Here is a 22,331-nt window from a genome sequence, read left to right as displayed (position 1 = left end):
CTGAAATGAGCAGTAACATTTAGCATTTTTGTTTTGAGGAGTTTGTAAGTTCTGTAAGAAAACCATTGCTCTCTCTCTACAGTAACTGAAATAATTAATAATGACCCATGATCAAAGTGATTTGGCCTACTGTTTAAAGCTAATTGTCTTTTTTTTTTTTTTAAGTATTTGTTTTAAATGGCCTGTTTAATTTTAATACTTCACATTGTGATGCCTCTGGCTCAAACAAATAAGAAAATAGTATTATCAAATACATGTTAAATGATGTAAGATACTCACGTCAGTGTGTTGAGTTTACAGTGTTTATCCTGCAGTAGAGCAGAGATCTGAATCACTCGTGTGTCTCCTAGTTCATGTTCACTCAGATTCAGCTCTCTCAGGAGTAACGGGTTTTTACCCACAATTCCAGTCACATACTGACAGGCTTCATCTGCAGCAGGACCCAAAAACCTGGACACAGGAGAAGTACACTGACATTACCTGCCATATAATGATTTTTTGCAATCTTGTTTTAAAGGGTAATTTCAAGGTCAGTCATTTCAAAGCTTTTATAAATGTCTTTTTGATGGTTTAACCCTCTTCCAGCTATAAACTTTTGCATTTTACTATTTTAATAACACTTACCTCAGAGTTTTCAGTGTTTTTGATAAAATACCCCATCCCTTTTGTGAATCACTGAGCTGCTTCACTCCTGATTGTCCAGGATCATTTCCTGTGAGATCCAGCTCTATCAGGTGTGAGTTTGATCTCAGAGATGAAGCCAGAGCTTTATAACCTTCTTCTGTGATACAGCAGTTTGAAAGTCTACAAAACATAAAGCTTACATTTAAATAAATTTTAACATTTCAATTTAACATTGTGTTTCAAGTTAATTCATTTCTGCACAATATGCTGAGTCACAATATATAACTAGACCACACCAGAGCTGAATACATTATCAGATATGATAAACAAAAAAACAGACATGTAAGCAAACCACTTCAGCTTTTTTTATGGACTACAGCCATGTCTTCACTTTCCATCTGGGAGAAAACTCTCTCAACCACCACCGAGTCAGAATAACATCTTTGGAGTTTGTCACTGTTCAAACCTGGTAGAACGTGATTGCAATTCCAACACCATCAAACCTTCGAACCATCAAGACTTTCATCCAAGACTGCATCCAGACACTCATTCAACGGCCAAGGCAATGCAAGTATCAATACATTTAACTAAATGGAACAGAGGTTTAGAATAAGCTGTAGACCCCATCTTCAGAAAACAGTGTTGATGGTTTCACTCAGGTGGTTAACTGACTCCTTTTCATAGCTTCATCCTGTTTCTCTAATGGTTTCATTAATTCAGTCTCATGTGCCCCTCCCCCATATATGTGTGATTTTATGTTTGTTTGCTTACACTAGTTGTGTGTTAGTGTTTAGTTAATAACATTTTGTGCACAAATTACATGGGTTTCTGACTGTCACTGCTTTCGGATAATGTCCCTTTAACAAGCCGATCTGGTTACATGCTCTATTGCATTAGTACTTGAAAGAAAGTTATTTTCTGTGGCCACAAAATTTTTTTTTTTTTTAGAGTTCGCTGGACGAACAGATTAGTTGACGGTAATAATAATTCTGCTACAGTTACCACTGGCAGCTGATATAAATAACTGTAATTAATTATACTTAACTGTAATTATTTGCTCCATTTATTTTATTTTATTTCTAATTGTGCCATTTTTTATTACATTAAACAAAAAATTCTTTAAGTTTTAATTTTACCTAGAGATAATACCACTGTTATGAGAGAAAAAAAAATCTTACTTTTTTTTCACCTCTGGAAGCAACCAGATTCAATAAATATATAATGTTAAGTGTAGGTGATGTTGAAATGTACTCACTTTAATATCTTTAGCTTAGATTTCTTCAGTCCCTCACAGATCTCTTTGACTCCTGAGTCCAGCAGACGGCTGTTGTTCAGGTTCATCTCTTTCAGGATGGTTTTGGAGGAGAGAACAGTAGCTAGAACTGAACAGCTTTTCTCTGTCAGCTCACAATTATTCAGCCTAAACACAAAAACAGCATTATTTATTATTCAGATCATATTCAACACACATCAGATCAACAGATCTTTATATCTGCTCACATGTGACTGACAGTACTTTATACTGAACAAAACAAAAGTTATAAATCATGTTGACTCACTTTATTTTCTCTATTTTACTATGAGAGTCCTTCAAAAGAGCAGAGAGTTTCTCTCCATCCAGATCTCCTAATTTATCTTCACTCAGATCCAGTTCAGTTAGTACAAATGGATTTGTACCAAGAACTTGACTCAGATAGTCACACGCTTCCTGTGCAGCTGGACTTGTCAAAAACCTACAGGAAGCAGAACATTAGAAAATTTAAATTAAATAATCTTGTTAGAATTTTATGCCTTTTGCAGCTCCCATCCTCCTTATGGGTCCAGTGTAGTACTAAATTATAGTAAAGAGTAGAATGTGTTAGTTTCCTGTGCAGCTGGACTTGTCAAAAACCTACAGGAAGCAGAACATTTAGAAAATTTAAATTAAATAATCTTGTTAGAATTTTATGCCTTTTGCAGCTCCCATCCTCCTTATGGGTCCAGTGTAGTACTAAATTATAGTAAAGAGTAGAATGTGTTAGTCATAATTGTGATAAATATTACCTGTTTTGCTGAATAGCAATTCAGTACATTCCTCTTCATGTCATTCTAATTCTGCATTTGCTTTATTTGTCACATTTAACTAGTTGCACACACCTGAATGTCTTTGGCTTATTTCGAAATACTAAAAGGCTTGTATTACCTGACAGTCTTTAATTTACAGCATCCACCCCGCAGTAAATCAATGAGACCCTGCACTCCTGATTTTCCAGGATAATTTCCTGTGAGATCCAGCTCTATCAGGTTTGAGTTTGACTTCAGAGATGAAGTCAGAGTTTTATAACCTTCTTCAGTGATACTGCAGCCTGAAAGTCTAAATATACATAAAAAAGCAGTTACGTACTACACCCAGTGCATTAATAGAACCTGCTTCATTTGAGTTTCATACAATGGCTAAAGTTCTCTTTAAACACAAAGTAAAAAAAATAAAAAAAATTAGTTTCCATAGTCATCTTAATTGTTTCAATTAATCTAATCAAATGGGCATTTATAAATGTATATTATCATACAGAAATGTAGATGAATAAAAATACACACTTCAGTTTCTTCAAGCTACATTGTGGATTTCTCAACAGAACACAGATCATCTCGATTCCAGAGTTTCCCAGTTTATTTCCACTCAGATCCAGCTCTATCAGGTTTGAAGGATTTGAAATAAACACTGAAGTCAGAGCAGCACAACCTTTTTCTGTAATACTGTTATTATTTAGCCTGCAGAGAAAGAAAACAAAGACAGGAAAAATTATTTGGGATATTTTAGCCACAACACACAACTTCATAAGAAAGATAAAAGCAAAATCAAATTACAAGCAATAAGACAAATAAACACACCAGAACAAAGACGCAAATTAGTTTTTTTTTTTTATGTAGCCTATTATTCAAGTACAAAATACTACAAAAAATGGCGTCATTAAATATGAAATAAAATAAAACTGTGGAGACTGCATAAATTAAATATGCTACAAAAGTTTTTCAGTCAAGAGCAGCAGGTATATTAGGTTGCTGTCACTTTAATACTAAATGCACAGATTTAATTTATTGATACACATCTGATTTTCTCCCAACTGTTTACGCTCACTTTAGACAAATCTGACTGTTTACCTGAATACACGCCAAGTCAAGCATTTTGATACATAATGTGTAATATGTAAATGTAGTGTATTGTATTGTACATGCATACAGGGCCACCTGAAAGCTTGTGAATAGAGAATGCAGTTCTCTAGCACAGTTTATTGTGCTTTTAATAACTTAACAAGCATGTTACAATCTTCAATTTCTCATTCAGCATTATTCTTTTTAGCTTTAACATGTCAATAAATACAAAGCTCTGTCATGAAACTAGAAGGCGCATGGCACTCAATCTAATATAATCACATCATTATTCACATGGCGCAGCTGATTGGTTTCTTTCGCATCAGCAGCCAACATTCAAATACTCAGCCAATGCTTAGTGATGGGAAGTTCGGTTCTTTTCCGCGAACCGGTTCTTTCGGACAGTTCGATTCAATAAACCGGTTGAAAAAACCGATTCACCGGTTCTTTTACGCTCGACGTAATGATGTCATTGGCGATGACGTAATGGCGTCAAGTCTATCGCGGGATTAACACATTCAAATATAAAGTCAGTAATCATAACATCAGTCAATTAAAACATCATTATAATCTGATACGTTTCTTACAATTTGGATTTTTGTATCTAAAGCATCAACACATATACGTGATCTGCAAACTAGGATGTTTTACAGTTATGACGTCAATAAATTAGTCTTCATCAGCGCAGAAACTATGCTCCACTTACTATAATCCATTACGGTTTATTTGTAATTAAGTAAATTTACGTTTCGCCGGATTGACCTCCATTCAAGTCTTCGGTTTACCCGCGCTCATAACATTAGCACAGAATCAGTTGTCCAAAAGAACCAGTTCGGTTCAGAAGTGCTGTGTCAGTCATAGTAGGCCATCTGTTCGGTAGCTTCACGCTGAATCGCGCATGCGCAGTATCAGCAGCTCATCGGTTCTCAAATCGGACGTGTCCGAAAGAAACGGTTCTCGGTTCAGTGTACTGGTGATCCGAAAACCGATGCAACCGTTTCTTGACTCGAGAACGAGAACCGCTCCAGCAGTGGGCTTGTATGTTCGTTATCCGGATGCTCTGCTCGTGTTCATCTTCAGTTCTCTCTTCACAGCAGTTCAGTCAGTGTACTGTTTGAGTAAATAAATTACTCCGGGATATTGGTTTATTTCGACTCAGAGGGAGTGTCAGCCATGTTAAAAAAGTGAATAATTTAAGTAATTTGTGGATTAATGCTTACTGGAGACGCGAACCGTTTCAAATGATTCAGACCGATTTGGTGAACTGGTTCAACCGGTTCACTAAGAAGAACCGGTTAAATCGAACGATTCATTCGCGAACCGGACATCACTACTAATGCTTGCTGTAGTAGTTGCAGCACGCTTCAGAAAGCATCTAAAATCAACATCTAAGATAAGTGAATTCTCTTTTACTCATTTCATTGTGAATATTGCATGGTCTGCCTTATTAATTTCTAAATGAGCAATAAACATGTTTTAAACTAAGCCTCATGTTTAACATGCCTTGCATTCATATGCAGGAGCGAAATGCTAAACGGTGGCCTTTATGCAACTGTGTTTATACTAGGGCAGGGATCCTCAAATCTGGCCCACGAGATCCACTTTCCTGCAGAGTTTAGCTCTAACCCTAATCAAACACACATGAGCATGCTAATCAATGTCTTCAGGATCATTAGAAAATCACAGGTAGCTGAGTTTGATCAGGGTTGGAGCTAAACTCTGCAGCGCATTGGACCTCCAGGGTAAGATTTGAGGAACCCTGTACTAGGGCTAGCTGTTGTTCACTGACGAGCTGCGCAAAACCACGTTCATATTCGCGCGATTTTTTCTGTCAGTGAACAACGGCTCGGTGTAGTTAATGCTGCTCAATGTGAAAGCACGCACGTGATGGAGATTTACCACTGATTACAGAACCGGCTTTCTGACAAGATGCGCGTTAAATATCGCATGCGATTTATCGTGCAGCCCTAGTTTATACAGCTGCAGCAACATTCAGTCTAATGTTTGAGATTGTTGTGAGGACTCACCAACAAGTTAGGGTCATGATAACAGGTATAAATGAAATAAGCATTAGTGTTTTTTTGCACTTTAACTGGGATTCACTATATTTAGCTGCATAACCTCTATGTCACGTTCATTCATTTTTATGGTTGATGTTTTCATCAACTGTGCTTATTTTAGCTGCACGCAGTGTCTGAGTCCTAATGGCTTTCTATACAAATAAGAGTTTAAAAAAAATTTCAATGACAATTATCAAAATGTAATATAAACTGTTATTCTGTTTTAAAGATATGTATACTGTAAAGTATAAAACAATGTGCAATACTCACGTCAGTGTGTTGAGTTTACAGTGTCTATCCTTCAGTAGAGCAGAGATCTGATTCACTCGTGTGTCTTCTAGTTCACGTTCACTCAGATTCAGCTCTCTCAGGAGTAACGGGTTTTTACCCACAATTCCAGTCACATACTGACAGGCTTCATCTGCAGCAGGACCCAAAAACCTGCAGAAGGGAAGATGAAATAGGAAATCAGTAGGCAGATTTAGTTTATCTTGAAATCACTTTAATTCTGATGCAACAACAAATTGTGCAGAATATTGAATTAGTGAAATGATGTTTGTTAATAATTGGCCTGCATATAATTTATTTTGTATCATTTCATCAAATCTCACCTCAGTGTCTTCAGCTGACAGTTTGGATCCTGTAGTAAACCACTGAGCTGCTTCACTCCTGATTGTCCAGGATCATTTCCTCTGAGATCCAGCTCTATCAGGTGTGAAGGGTTTGATCTCAGAGCTGAAGCCAGAGCTTTATAACCTTCTTCAGTGATACTGCAGTCTGAAAGTCTGGTTTAAAATAAAAAATAGAGGTTTAAAATAAAAAAATATCACTTAAAAACAGTTTTATATCATAAAATCATCAAATGTACTTTTTCTTATAAGTAAAGAAAAATGCATCGTTTGACAAAGGCATTTTTTTATTGTTTCTTTCTGTTTCCTGTTTCTATAGTAATTTTAACTTTGATCAAAAGACTATGTTATGATTAAAATCAAACAATGATTCACACTGAGCTCACCTGAGTTTCTGCAGTGTGCAGTTTGTATCTTCTAATCCGTTCTGGAGTTTCTTCACTCCTGAATCCTGCAGATTATTGTAGCTCATGTCAAGTTCTTTCAGACTGGAGTTTGATCTCAGGACTGTAGCGAGAGCTGAACAGCTTTTCTCTGTTAGACCACACTTGCGCAGACTAAAATATTGAACAGGAGAGATAATTTATAAACACAATATCTGGTGCCAACATTCAGTCTCTGAGAAATTAATCACTGAGAAATACTGTTTTGTCACCTAATTTAAGATCAATATACAATAATAAATGAACACAATACTCACGTCAGTGTGTTGAGTTTACAGTGTTTATCCTGCAGTAGAGCAGAGATCTGATTCACTCGTGTGTCTCCTAGTTCACTTTCACTCAGATTCAGCTCTCTCAGGAGTAACGGGTTTTTACCCACAATTCCAGTCACAATCTGACAGGCTTCATCTGCAGCAGGACCTAAAAACCTGGACACAGGAGAAGTACACTGACATTACCTGCCATATAATGATTTTTTGCAATCTTGTTTTAAAGGGTAATTTCAAGGTCAGTCATTTCAAAGCTTTTATAAATTTCTTTTTGATGGTTTAAATCTCTTCCAGCTATAAACTTTTGCATTTTACTATTTTAATAACACTTACCTCAGTGTTTTCAGTGTTTTTGATAAAATACCCCATCCCTTTTGTGAATCACTGAGCTGCTTCACTCCTGATTGTCCAGGATCATTTCCTGTGAGATCCAGCTCTATCAGGTGTGAAGGGTTTGATCTCAGAGCTGAAGCCAGAGCTTTATAACCTTCTTCAGTGATACAGCAGTTTGAAAGTCTACAAAACATAAAGCTTAAATTTAAATACATTTAAAAATGTTTAACAAGTTTCAAGTTAATTAATTGCTGCACAATATGCTGAGTCACAATATATAACTAGAACACACCAGAGCTCAATACATGATCAGATATGATAAACAAAAAACAGACATGTAAGCAAACCACTTCAGCTTTTTTATGGATTACAACCATGTCTTCATTTTCCATCTGGGAGAAAACTCTCTCAACCACCACTGAGTCAGAATAACATCTTTGGAGTTTGTCACTGTTCAAACCTGGTAGAACGTGATTGCAATTCCAACACCATCGAACCATCAAGACTTTCATCCGAGACTGCATCCAGACACTCATTCAACGGCCAAGGCAATGCAAGTATCATACATTTAACTAAATGGAACAGAGGTTTAGAATAAGCTGTAGACCCCATCTACAGAAAACAGTGTTGATGGTTTCACTCAGGTGGTTAACTGACTCCTTTTCATAGCTTCATCCTGTTTCTCTAATGGCTTCATTCATTCAGTCTCATGTGCCCCTCCCCCATATATGTGTGATTGTATGTTTGTTTGCTTGCTTACACTAGTTATGTGTTAGTGTTTAGTTAATAAAAATGTTGTGCACAAATTACATGGGTTTCTGACTGTCACTGCTTTCGGATAATGTCCCTTTAACAAGCCGATCTGGTTACATGCTCTACTGCACTAGAAATAATGTCATTTTCTGAAAGAAAGTTATTTTCTGTGGCCACAAAATTTTTTTTTTTAGAGTTGATATGAAATTACACTGAATGCTCGCTGGACAAACAGATTAGTTGATGGTAATAATAATTCTGCTACAGTTACCACTGGCAGCTGATATAAATAACTGTAATTAATTATACTTAATTGTAATTATTTGCTCCATTTATTTTATTTCTAATTGTGCCATTTTTTTTTATTACATTCAACAAAAAATTCTTTAAGTTTTAATTTTACCTAGAGATAATACCACTGTTATGAGAGAAAAAAAATCTTACTTTTTTTTCACCTCTGGAAGCTACCAGATTCAATAAATATATAATGTTAAGTGTAGGTGATGTTGAAATGTACTCACTTTAATATCTTTAGCTTAGATTTCTTCAGTCCCTCACAGATCTCTTTGACTCCTGAGTCCAGCAGACGGCTGTTGTTCAGGTTCATCTCTTTCAGGATGGTTTTGGAGGAGAGAACAGTAGCTAGAACTGAACAGCTTTTCTCTGTCAGCTTACAATTATTCAGCCTGAACAGAAAAACAGCATTATTTATTATTCAGATCATATTCAACACATCAGATCAACAGTTCTTCATATCTGCTCACATGTGACTGACAGTACTTTATACTGAACAAAACAAAAGTTATAAATCATGTTCACTCACTTCATTTTCTCTATTTTACTATGAGAGTCCATCAAAAGAGCAGAGAGCTTCTCCCCATCCAGATCTCCTAATTTATCTTCACTCAGATCCAGTTCAGTTAGTACTAATGGATTTGTACCAAGAACTTGACTCAGATAGTCACACGCTTCCTGTGCAGCTGAACTTTTCAAAAACCTACAGGAAGCAGAACATTTAGAAAATTTTAATGAGATAATCTTGTTAGAATTGTATGCCTTTTGCAGCTCCCATCCTCCTTATGGGTCCAGTGTAGTACTAAAGTATAGTAAAGAGTAGAATGTGTTAGTCATAATTGTGATAAATATTACCCGTTTTGCTGAATAGCAATTCAGTACATTCCTCTTCATGTCATTCTAATTCTGCATTTGCTTTATTTGTCACATTTAACTAGTTGCACACACCTGAATGTCTTTGGCTTATTTCGAAATACTAAAAGGCTTGTATTACCTGACAATCTTTAATTTACAGCATCCACCCCGCAGTAAATTAATGAGACCCTGCACTCCAGATTTTCCAGGATAATTTCCTGTGAGATCCAGCTCTATCAGGTTTGAGTTTGACTTCAGAGATGAACTCAGAGTTTTATAACCTTCTTCAGTGACACTGCAGCCTGAAAGTCTAAATATACATAAAAAGCAGTTAAGTACTACACCCAGTGCATTAATAGAACCTGCTTCATTTGAGTTTCATACAATGGCTAAAGTTCTCTTTAAACACAAAGTAAAAAAAATAAAAAAAAATTAGTTTCCATAGACATACTCCGTCTGCAGTGCGTGTGCGTTGCGGGTTTTTTTACGCACCCATGTTAACGGATTAGAGCTTTCACACTGCTCGCGGTTGCGGTCCGTCAGTGCGTTCCAGGAGCGGCGCGTCTGCAGCGGTGCAGCGATCGTTTACGCACCGAGCCTATTTTTGCTGTGCTGCACGCGCTGAATTAAAGTGACAGCGCTTTGTTCGCAGTAAAAATGAACATGGATTGAAACTGAAATGTAGTAATTTCACAATAAATAGATATAATTAAAGTCTACTGTGTTTCACGGGCTTTTTGGCTAGGTTTAAAACAAACAAACATGCACTTTTAGATATACAAGGCAACATATGCACGTGTCTTGTGGAGGTAGAAAAACAAAGTTCTTTAAGACCCTGGACTGTTTGTAATCAAGATTTAAATGTAAAAGTCACGAGAGCCGACTGTTTCTGTCAGTGGTAAGTTTTAATTTAAAATATCTGTGATAACCTAACACAAGAAAGCTATATGCTGTATTCAAATGTGTTTCCACTTGCTTGAGCAACTTAATGTACACATCTAAAAGCCAAATGCATTTAATACGCTGTTTATATTAACTGAGTTTAAACGTGAATACATCTATGAAATATTGTGTAGCTGTACTGTGATAAAAGAGGATCACAATGCTGAAAAACACTTTCAGTATAGGCTAACTACGTTTGGATTTGAAATCAAAATAATGGATAAATGTTGTGTTTGTGGTAAACAGCCGCGGATCAGGAGCGAACTGCACACGTGTCCTGTGTGAAAGCACGAGTCCGTGCTGCTTCTGCACCGCACACACACTGCAGACGGAGTATGTGTGAAACAGGCGTAAGGGCTGTCTGCAGTCTGAGCACACATTGTGAGGACTCACCAACAAGTTAGGGTCATGATAACAGGTTTAAATGAAATTTGAAAATGAAAATGAAGTTTTTTTGCACTTTAACTGGGATTCACTATATTTAGCTGCGTAACCTCTATGTCACGTTCATTCATTTTTATGCTTGATGTCTTCATCAACTGTGCTTATTTTAGCTGCACGCAGTGTCTGAGTCCTAATGGCTTTCTATACAAATAAGAGTTTAAAAAAAATTTCAATGACAATTATCAAAATGTAATATAAACTGTTATTCTGTTTTAAAGATATGTATACTGTAAAGTATAAAACAATGTGCAATACTCACGTCAGTGTGTTGAGTTTACAGTGTCTATCCTTCAGTAGAGCAGAGATCTGATTCACTCGTGTGTCTTCTAGTTCACGTTCACTCAGATTCAGCTCTCTCAGGAGTAACGGGTTTTTACCCACAATTCCAGTCACATACTGACAGGCTTCATCTGCAGCAGGACTCAAAAACCTGCACACAAAAAAAGGTATAACATTTTTTGCTTAGAACCCTAATAGTCTTTTTAAATAATAGTCTAATATTAACCCTTTCACACATAAGTTTAAAATATTCTAGCTGAGCTCCCAGTGTGAGTTTAACCAAAGTCTCTTTAAGACAAGTCATGTCACGCGGCGGCCATCTTTGAAACGCCTCTCGGGCAAGTGCAGCTCCTATCTCTTTGTATGGAGAAACATCAAATTCTCCAAAACTGTTCACTAAGCTTACGATTAAATTTCATATTTGAAATCACCAAAGAAATCTGACAACAACTGTGTCATAAATGTTGTTTCTTTTGCTCAAATAGCGTTATAAAAAGCATATTTTTTTCAGGCTAAATCAGCCAGTGCGCATGCGCAGTCCTAAGCGCACGTCTCTGAACGCTGACTGTTTCTCTAGCAACCGGGACTTCTGGCAGCTGCAGTGACGCGCTGACTTTACCAATTAGCGATTGGCTCTTTCATTCAGAAGGCGGGGCTTCCTGCGATTGAGCGGCCATATTGAGTGTTGCATTTTACATGTCTTGGGTATTCTATAGTCTTTAGTTTAACGCAACTGTTATTTTAGAATGTGTATTGTTTCCATGGTGACGTGTCATACTTGTCACATGACAGACTGCATTAACTCTAGCTCTGTATGCGTAATGTATTGCATTTATTTAGTTTTCCCTTTTTTATTCAAAATATTCACAAACATGTTACTATATTACGAAACATCTGATATTCCAATTCTCAAATATGTGCTAGTAAATGTATTTGGTCATTTATATAATGATCATATTAGTTGATCTATAACGGGCGATGTGTTCCGCCATATTACTTTGTGAAAGACATGAAAGTAAGTGTCACGGTTTGTAGTTCACTCGAAAACGAACACAATGATGATGAAGAAACAGTAGTATTTTTAATATAGCACTCAGTCCATAGAAGACACAGGTAACATCTACAAAGCATTAACGTGGTCAGACCCACTGAACAGAAACTGAGAGAACTTAAGTACTGGTGAAAATGAACTGAACACAGCTGAGCCAAATGACAAATCAATTAACAACAATGACAACAAACTAAGGAAAATGGTGCAAACTGAAAACAACGACATCTAAACTGAGTGTTAATGTGACAGTAAGTGGCTGGTGAATTGTGAGAAGAATAGAATAAACTTTATTGTTACCTACATTATATTAATAAAACACATCAAAATATAGTTGAAAGGATCATTATCGCTGATCCCATAGACGTTAATGTGTATTTTACAAACTACATTTTTTTTTGCTAGAACTTATGTGTATCTAAATGTCTGAAGCCTAAAATAAATATTATGTGGTTGAAAATACTGCATAGTTGTGATGCATTGTGACGCCAAGCACTGAGCGCATTCATCTTTGGCTAAGTGCCAGCCAAAGCGTGAAATCAGGTCTGACTCTGAATTTAGCAGTCGGTCACTTGATGCACTGAACATTGAAATCTCACCTCAGTGTCTTCAGTTGACAGTCTGGATCCTCTAGTAAATCATTGAGCTGCTTCACTCCTGATTGTCCAGGATCATTTCCTCTGAGATCCAGCTCTATCAGGTGTGAAGGGTTTGATCTCAGAGCTGAAGCCAGAGCTTTATAACCTTCTTCAGTGATACTGCAGTCTGAAAGACTAGAACAGAGGTGAAAATGGAACATTTATGTGATTAATTCATTATTCTAGAAACTCAAGAAATGAAAGTTTACTTGTATGTCAGATTACTTTTTTCAAGCAATGAGTAAAGTAATGCAGTGCTTTTTAAATTAACAACAAATTAACTGATTTACTTTTTCAAACAAGTAAAGCATGTTATTCTTTTTTTTTCATTCATGCCAGAATGTTTCAGTGGAATGCTGTTGTACTTATTTGTAGCACTGGATTAGTTCTGTCAGTGAGCTCTCATGTGCAGCGGTCATAAACCTAAACTGACATTGTCATGACAACCAGTGCAAGAGGACAAAATGTTGACTACAGAATGACTACAACATTTTTTCACATGATACATTGTGAAAATTGAACTACAGCATTGTGAAAATGTTCAGGTGAGAAAAAAAATGTGCTTCCTGCCATTACAATAACAAAATAATGCGTATACATGCTATATAAACACACACACACTTTTTGACATGATTGCTTACTTACTGATGAGTAACTATTTAAACAAACAAAAGGCCCAGAGTTACACAGCAACTCACCAGAGCTTCTCTAGCTTACAGTTCTCTTTCAGCCCGTCTGAGAGCAGCTTCACTCCTGAATCCTGCAGATTATTATTGCTCAGGTCAAGATCCTTCAGACTGCTGGAGTCTGAACTGAGAACCGAAGCAAGAGCTGAACAGCTTTCATCTGTTAGATCACACTTACTTAGCCTGAAAATAATAATTGAACATTGCATTATCCAATAAGTTTTCAAGTAATGCGGCTATGTGCTTATATACATATTTGTTTATATATACATACAGTATGTGTGTGTGTGGGTGTGTTGTGGTCAACTAATTCCCTAAATGCCACTTAAAATTAGTGTCTGTGAGATTATAAAAAAACTGAATGCTACAAATTAATTTTCAAGTGTCAATTAAAACAATTCTTAAATTAATTAAATCAAATCTCAAAGTTTTGACAGAAGGAAAAAGACTATCTAGTTAAACCATATTATTATGATTGTTATTTTGTTGAGTGTAGCTGCTAGTGTAATGTACACACTTGAGTATCTTCAGTTCACACACAGGCTTCCTCAGACCCTCACAGATCTCTTTGACTCCCGAGTCCAGCAGACGGCTGTTGTTCAGGTTCATCTCTTTCAGGATGGTTTTGGAGGAGAGAACAGTAGCTAGAACTGAACAGCTTTTCTCTGTCAGCTTACAATTATTCAGCCTGAACACAGAAACAGCATTATTTTTTTTTCAACATATTCAACACACATCAGATCATTAGGTCTTTATTTTTGTTCACAGATGTGACTAGCAGTCTTTTATAATGAATAAACAGAAGTTATAATGTATAAATCATGTTGACTCACTTCATTTTCTCCAGTTTGCTATGAGAGTCCATCAAAAGAGCAGAGAGCTTCTCTCCATCCAGATCTCCTAATTTATCTTCACTCAGATCCAGTTCTTTCAGTAATAATGGACTTTTACCCAGAACTTTAGTGAGATAATCACATGCTTCATGTGCAGCAGAACTTTTCAGAAACCTGCAGGATGTAGAAGAGAATTAAGAATTTAGGTTTTTGGACAAGAGACATTATGTTTCCACTCCTCGAGAGTTTTGGGGGTGGCTGCTGTAAAAGGCTTAGTCAGGGGGTGTTTAGCCAGTTTGGAAAAAGAAATTCAGATACTTAAAGAAACCATGAAAACTGTGTACAGGACAGGTTGTGTTAGTCATTAGTGGACCATATAGCTAAGATGCTAATCGTGCTCCACATGCAGCCGCTAGAGGGCACAATCCATGCACGAAATACATTTATTTAAAAATAGTATTTAGTAGACTGTTCAGTAACTGTTTAAGGTCAATTTGCTATTCACGTGGAACATATTAAAAAACTTACAGAAGAATCACACATCTGTTCTGTTAATACAATGTAATATAATGCTCCTAATCTTGCATATTGTATGTGATGTGATTAAAAAAATGATCAAAAGAAGACATGACTTCTCAACTGATTATTGATGCAGCACTGCAGCATGGTTGCAGAAAGTTAATTTTAAAGTACAACTTTTAAATATGTTAAGATTTCTCCACCTGATGGTGTTCAATTTATAGCGCCCATCCTGTAGTAAATCACTGAGCTGTTTCACTCCTGATGGTCCAGGATCATTTCCTGTGAGATCCAGCTCTATCAGGTGTGAAGGGTTTGATCTCAGAGCTGAAGCCAGAGCTTTATAACCTTCTTCAGTGATACTGCAGTCTGAAAGTCTAGAACAGAAAATAATAGTTTTCTTTGTTGAGATACAGTTTATCATACATATACTGAGCTTTATAAAGAACTTATAACTAACAAAAATGTATGCTTATCTAGTGAGTTTTTCTCCCAAATAATCTATAAATAGATGCATTAACCAAATCCTTGATAATCAAAACTTAATAAATTAATCATTTGCCAAAAAGAAAATTGTCATTATTCATTCACCCACATGCTGTTTAAAACGTAATTCTTGAGTCAAACACAAAAGCAGATGTTATGCAGAACATTAACCCCAGTCTAAGTGAAACTATATGAAAATAATAAATTGAACATTATTGTATATTAACATATAGTAATTTGGATTAATGTCAATACGCACTTCAGCTTTTCTAATCTGCATTGTTTGTTTTCTACCAGATGACAGATCTTTTTCATTCCTGAGTTTTCTAGTGTATTTCCACAAGTAACGGGTTTTTACCCACAATTCCAGCCACATACTGACAAGCTTCATCTGCAGCAGGACCCAAAAACCTACAAAGGACAAGATGAAACAGGATTCAATTCAACTAAACTTTGTGAAGAAATTGTATCTTGAGCAGCAGACTTTATTTGTGAAATAATATTTTTATTACTGCATATATAATTTATTTTTGTATTATCTCATCACATCTCACCTCAGTGTCTTCAGTTGACAGTCTGGATCCTGTAGTAAATCATTGAGCTGCTCCACTCCTGATGGTCCAGGATCATTTCCTGTGAGATCCAGCTCTATCAGGTGTGAAGGGTTTGATCTCAGAGCTGAAGCCAGAGCTAGATAACCTTCTTCAGTGATACCGCAGTTTGAGAGTCTAGAGGAAGACCAAAAAAAATAAACAAATTATTCATTTCGCATACTGTTTTTTTTTACTATTGTAAAATATATTAATGATTCATTTTTAAATTCACCAAATTCAAACCTGAGTATCTGCAGTGTACACTGAGAGTTTTCCAGTAGAGTGGAGATTTCAGTCACTCCTGAGTTTTCTAGTTTATTTCCACTCAGATCCAGCTCTATCAGGTTTGAAGGGTTTGAATTAAATGCTGAAGTCAGAGCAGCACAACCTTCTGCTGTAATACTGATGCAATTAAACCTGTAGAACAGAGAGAAAAAGCCATAAATACTATTATGCAACTAGTAGCTTTGTCTCTTATTACTTTAGTCCACCAAAATGAGATTTACATGACAATAGTTTTTCAGTAGTTGTCCTTTTTTAACACATTGACTAAATTACTTACTTCAGTGTTTTCAGTCTACACTGTTCATTCTTAAACAGAGTCGAGAAGAACTTCATTACTGAATTTTTGAGTGTAGTCTGACTCAGATTCAGCTCTGTCAGATTCGAAGGGTTTGAATTTAAAGCTGCAGCCAATAAACGACAATCTTCTTCTGTGATATTGCTGTTATTCAGACTGTGTTAAGAGAAAAAGCAGTTTCAGTTACAGTTTCAACTAAATATTTGTTAAATACTAAAGAGTTAGTTGTTAGAAGTGGTAAACTATATATAAAACATCCAGCAGAAAGTTCATAAGTATTGAAATTGTCATAATAATGATAAAACTTACATCATTGTGTTGAGTTTACAGTGTTTGTCCTGCAGTACCATAGTAAGTTCCTTCAATCCTGAGAGTCCTAGTTCATGTTCACTCAGATTCAGCTCTCTCAGCAGTAACAGGTTTTCACCCAGAACTCTATTCACATACTGACAGGCTTCATCTGCAGCAGGACCCAAAAACCTGCAGAAGAGAAGATGAAGCAGGATTCAGTTCAGTTCTCCATTAAACTTGGAGTAATGAAAAACAGCAGCCAAATCTGATGAATAAATGTGTGAAATGGTTGTATTTTATGCATCATATTGCATTAGTGAAATATTTTTTTCTATAAATAATTCACCAGCACATCATTTAAGTATTATTTCATCATCTCTCACCTCAGTGTCTTCAGCTGACAGTCTGGATCCTGTAGTAAATCATCAAGCTGCTTCACTCCTGATTGTCCAGGATCATTTCCTGTCAGATCCAGCTCTATCAGGTGTGAAGGGTTTGATCTCAGAGCTGAAGCCAGAGCTAGATAACCTTCGTCACTGATACTGCAGTCTGAAAGTCTAGAGAAAAGAGATTTAACACAAAATGCATTTGAGATTTTTTTTCAGCAATATTAATTGTATTCAAAAATACCATTATTATTTATTTTCTCTGATTATTGAGGCAATACACAATTCATTATATTACAGAAGCATTTCTTTGCCTTTCTTTATCATATACAGTCATTTTGTTGGTATCCTGGAGATGCCCTGACATTTGTGCTAATTTCAATTACTTTTACCATCATATTAAAACAACAACTTATATTTAACAAACAAAAAATGCTCCAAACGGTTTTCTAAATTTACTTTATAAAAAAAAGGCCTATATTTGAGGCCCGTGCAGGGCTCTAATCCACTTCACCCAACGCTGTTTTGTTCTCATCTGTGAGCATGCTCTTGATATATGTATTGTACCATTTTGTTGAGTTTAAAACGTAACACATTCGTCCTGCTCTCACTGATCATTTGGTCCCCCCCACAACATGAAAGAAAGCCATTATAACATGTACATGAAAAATGTAGAAACATTGGACACAACTATGGGGCACCATTGTGCAGCAGCAAGCATCACAACAAAAAAGGAACCTCAAGTTTGATCTAGGAAAATGTGTGCAAATAGGGCCCCATTCCTATATTTTGCCTGGGGCCCCCAATTCACTAAATCCGCCCCTGTGGGTTGGGGATCTCCCACAAAAGAAATGCTTAATATGTTAAATTACCCGCACTGACCAGCATAGTTAATTTTATATTGTGTCCTCTCCTAGCGGTTTAATAGAAGTAAATATATTTTGTGATTCCTGTTGTGTTGAGTGTATATGATGTAACTGACTACAACTGAAATGTACTCACTTGAGTATCTCCAGCTCACACACAGGATTCTTCAGTCCCTCACAGATCTCTTTGACTCCTGAGTCCAGCAGACGGCTGTTGTTCAGGTTCATCTCTTTCAGGATGGTTTTGGAGGAGAGAACAGTAGCTAGAACTGAACAGCTTTTCTCTGTCAGCTCACAATTACTCAGCCTAAATACAAAAAAAATAAATAATATTTAACACAAATTAGATCAATAGGACTTTATACAGTGGGCCTCATTTACGAAACGAACGTATGACAGAAAATTGGTCGTATGGTCGTTTCAACGCAAAACTTGGAATTTATCAATATGGACGTGAGCGGTGGCTATGATCAAATCTCACGTCTGGTCTCAGCTCATGTACGCAAGTACCTGAACTTGCGCGCAGCATGAAGCTCATTAGTTGATAGTTAACCAGTAAGATTAGAATGTCTTTAGCTTTATATGCGCGAATAGCAGCGTAAACAAGACCACAAGGATTCAATCGTCGCATCATGCACCTTCAGCACTTCTGTGAAAGGAGAAAAAAAAGAAATTAATCTATAAAATAAAAAGGATCGCACACAATATATAGACAGGCTCGTGAGCCCAATGCCGTTTCAGTTTTGCTTGACATGTGTATGCTGTTTATAATGAATGCCAATATAGCCTAATTTGTGTTTTATTTAATAGTTTAATATATCATTTTATAATTACTTATTTTTCATTCTTGTTACCGTTAAATGTAAAATATTTGTTGTAGAGTGAGGGGAACTAAATATGCTGTTTATATTTACCAGTATTTGAAATAGTATAAATTACATAAATTAATGTAGCCTAATTGTTTGGAATTACAAGGTTAACGGGTGTTTTTGGAGTAAGATCAATTTCTCTCTTCGTTTCTCCGTATTGTAAACTCTAGGGGCGAGGCTTCTAAACCAGGGTGTTTTTAGGGGCGTGATATTCAAATGACGATTGTTTTCTGCCGCCACATTTATCAACATGCGATCATTCATATGAGATTGGCGGCATACGAATGTGTCATGAATCACACATGAACTCTGTCGTAAGTAGATTTGTGCGCACGGATCTGTGCTCTTTTCTACATTAGATTGATAAATGAGGCCCAGTATGTTTACCCACACAAACGGCCAACCCGAAAAAGTGTGCGGTTGGGCGTGTGGAGGTACGGTCTTCCACTTGGGTCACGGGCAGGTGCGTCCCCAAATTGACAAGACGGCAGCAGTTGTGACCTGTCCGAGACCCAAGACCAAAAAGGAGGTGAGGCAGTTCCTGGGGCTGGCAGGATATTATAGGAGGTTTGTACCTAAGTATTCGGACCTCACCAGCCCACTGACTGACCTCACTAAAAATGAAGTATGTGGCGAGGGGGGCGTGGTTCAGAGAGGTCTGCACCGGGAGAGAGAGGCATGAGATGAGCGGTGCGTAAGTAGGTCAAGCGCAAATGATAATCACCTGTGTCTCATTTCAGTAATTGGTGTGGAGAGACCAGATAAAAGGGGCCACCTGGAGCATGGAAGGCATAGAGACACTGACTGGGAACGCAAGCCACCCGGGAAGCTGGGCTACTGAAGCAAAGCAGATATAGAACTATATTCTGAGTTATTGAGACGGAGAGTTTGGTGGCGCAGTGAGCGCCTTGTTCTGTTGTATTTACTGAGAGACTTGAATAAATACTTGCGTCCCAGTCCGCTGACCCTGTCTTCTTCCTTCCTCCCTCTTGACCCGTATTACAATATTATACATGTAGCTATAAGGAATTATGACCAGAACCAGAACATCACACATGGCTTCCATGTACAGTTAGAATGGATTTTATAGTATTATTGCCTGTTAATTTATTCAGTGGCCAATTACTAAGAGACAATGAGGATATGATAAATGAATAAAATAGGGTTGAGCCAGTTAGAAATACCTAATGACAAAAACTGAGTTACAAAAATACAAGAGATGCATAAAAAAAGGATTATACAAGCCATTTTACATTTACATACAGAAATACTAAGGTTCAAAACAAGGTTTGTTTATGTTCAACAACACAAGAAAAGTCAGTAGGCACATTCAAATCCAGACTATAAACACTGTTTAACACTGTATTATCTGAGCACTGTGCTGGATTTACTGATCGCACTGTATTTTATTTCTGTATTTTTCTCTTATTTCATTTAAAATATGTTTTACATTTCTTATACACCTTTTATGAAAATTGTTAATCACTTTTTTTGTATAGCACTTTGAATTTTCATACATGTTCTACATGAATAACCTTGCCTATAAAATCACGTTGACTCACTTCAATTTCTCCAGTTTGCTGTGAGAGTCCATCAAAAGAGCAGAGAGTTTCTCCCAATCCAGATCTCCTAATTTATCTTCACTCAGATCCAGTTCTTTCAGTAATAATGGACTTGTACCCAGTAATTTAGTAAGATAGTCACACGCTTCCTCTGCAGCAGGACTTTTCAAAAACCTATAGGAAGTAGAAGACAATTTTAGATGAGATAATCTTGTTGTAATTTTATACTGTTTGCTGCTCCCATCCTGCTTATGGGTGGAGTTCAGCAAACACAGATCATCCCCACTAATATGTTTCCATAGTTAATGTATTAGTGTGAGGTTCCATTTGGTTTTTAGTTGTTCCTAGCTCAATTTAATGTTACTCAGTTTTTTAAACTTCAGTCGTTTAAAGAGAACATGATATTAGCAAGTGTAAACATAACATTGTTGTTGTTGTTAAAATTGTATTCAGAGGCCCAAACTGAGAAAATATAAAATGTTAAAAGCTTATAATATAATGTCAGTGAGATCTTTATAACAGTAAAGCAGACTAAAACACATATACTGTAAATATCAGTTGTCATTCTATATGTCCAAATAATGTGTCTTAGTGAAATTATATTTAAATTGTATTATCAAAGCTCTTTAGGTTTTTTTTTGTGTGTGGGATTCAGAGATAAACAAATAAACGTCCCTCAAAACCCCGATGTTTCATATTTGATACATAATTTTCATAAAAATAAAAAAAAACACCTGATGTGTAAATAATCAAGCAAACTTATGTTGCTTTAGCCCAGTAAGTGTTCATCTTGAAATATTACTAATATAAAAGTTGTTTACCTTATAAAAATCAGTAAAGATCTCACAGCAAAAAGATATGTTTACCACAACTTGAATGGGGGCATTTTAAAAATAATACTAAAAGGGCTTTTACTTGCTAATGCAAAGAAATACATGTTTCTGACTGTTATAATCTTCCATATGGCATATGATGTGATTAATTAAACACTGGATCAAAACAAGATACAGCTTGTCAACTGATTGTTGTTGCAGCATGATTCCAGAAAGGTTATTTGAAATTTACAATTTTAATAAGTATTTGAAGGTTTTAATCACCTGATGGTCTTCAATTTATAGTGTCCATCCTGTAGTAAATCACTGAGCTGCTTCACTCCTGATTGTCCAGGATCATTTCCTGTGAGATCCAGCTCTATCAGGTGTGAAGGGTTTGATCTCAGAGCTGAAGCCAGAGCTAGATAACCTTCTTCAGTGACACTGCAGTCTGAAACTCTGTATATGAAAGAAGCTGTTAGGTATTGCATGTTCTGTGCTAAATAAACAAAATGAAGAACACTTCAAGTTCAAACCAATATTGTGATGCTTAATAATAGTTAGAGAAATTATCAACAAGTTAGAAAAAATATTGCCATAGAGCATGCAAAAGTGTATGCTAGTATAATAGCATTTTAAAATTGGAAAATACATGCATTGACCAATGATTTAATGCTAACATCTTAATAAACTATTTGCCCAAAGAAAATTGTTATTATTCATTCATCCTTGTGTGTGGTGTTGTTTTTTTTTTCAAAACACAAAAGGAGATGTTAGACAGAATATTAGTCTAAGTCAAACACAGCAAAATCCCAGAGTTAAATCAACTCTGCTCAGAGTACATATTGTCCCAATCTACAGTGTTAAATTAACACTGAAGCAGAGTTACCACTGTTGAGGATTATTTTATATGTTTTCATGTCTAAAAGCCTGAGCAGTAGTTGTTCATCTTCAACATAGTTAACAGCGGGTTTTCTTTACTAATGCACACTCATCAATTAATTAATTGCTTAATTATCCCATTAACTTTAACTCGGCTTCAGTGTTAATTTAACACTCTGTAGATTGGGACAATATGTACTCTGAGCAGAGTTGATTTAACTCG

At 36.3% G+C, this 22,331-nt stretch overlaps 1 protein-coding gene across 1 annotated transcript in view; it reads right to left on the bottom strand.

Moving 5' to 3' along the window:
* Positions 1 to 22,331, bottom strand: part of LOC107566706 (uncharacterized) — a 101,602-nt gene that overhangs the window by 6,675 nt on the left and 72,596 nt on the right. The window contains 26 exon segments of the mRNA XM_016252235.1: positions 280 to 450; positions 625 to 804; positions 1,880 to 2,044; positions 2,184 to 2,357; positions 2,807 to 2,977; positions 3,202 to 3,375; positions 6,087 to 6,257; positions 6,428 to 6,601; positions 6,832 to 7,002; positions 7,146 to 7,316; positions 7,491 to 7,673; positions 8,765 to 8,929; positions 9,067 to 9,240; positions 9,532 to 9,702; positions 11,038 to 11,208; positions 12,705 to 12,878; positions 13,442 to 13,612; positions 13,947 to 14,117; positions 14,263 to 14,436; positions 14,985 to 15,158; positions 16,104 to 16,277; positions 16,750 to 16,920; positions 17,115 to 17,288; positions 18,120 to 18,290; positions 20,415 to 20,588; positions 21,512 to 21,685. Coding sequence (XP_016107721.1) covers positions 280 to 450; positions 625 to 804; positions 1,880 to 2,044; positions 2,184 to 2,357; positions 2,807 to 2,977; positions 3,202 to 3,375; positions 6,087 to 6,257; positions 6,428 to 6,601; positions 6,832 to 7,002; positions 7,146 to 7,316; positions 7,491 to 7,673; positions 8,765 to 8,929; positions 9,067 to 9,240; positions 9,532 to 9,702; positions 11,038 to 11,208; positions 12,705 to 12,878; positions 13,442 to 13,612; positions 13,947 to 14,117; positions 14,263 to 14,436; positions 14,985 to 15,158; positions 16,104 to 16,277; positions 16,750 to 16,920; positions 17,115 to 17,288; positions 18,120 to 18,290; positions 20,415 to 20,588; positions 21,512 to 21,685 — 4,488 coding nt within the window.

This window comes from Sinocyclocheilus grahami, unplaced genomic scaffold (genome assembly GCF_001515645.1).
Source record: "Sinocyclocheilus grahami isolate Dianchi unplaced genomic scaffold, SAMN03320097.WGS_v1.1 scaffold1094.1, whole genome shotgun sequence".
NCBI lineage: Eukaryota > Metazoa > Chordata > Actinopteri > Cypriniformes > Cyprinidae > Sinocyclocheilus > Sinocyclocheilus grahami.
This window is presented reverse-complemented; position numbering and strand designations above follow the sequence as displayed.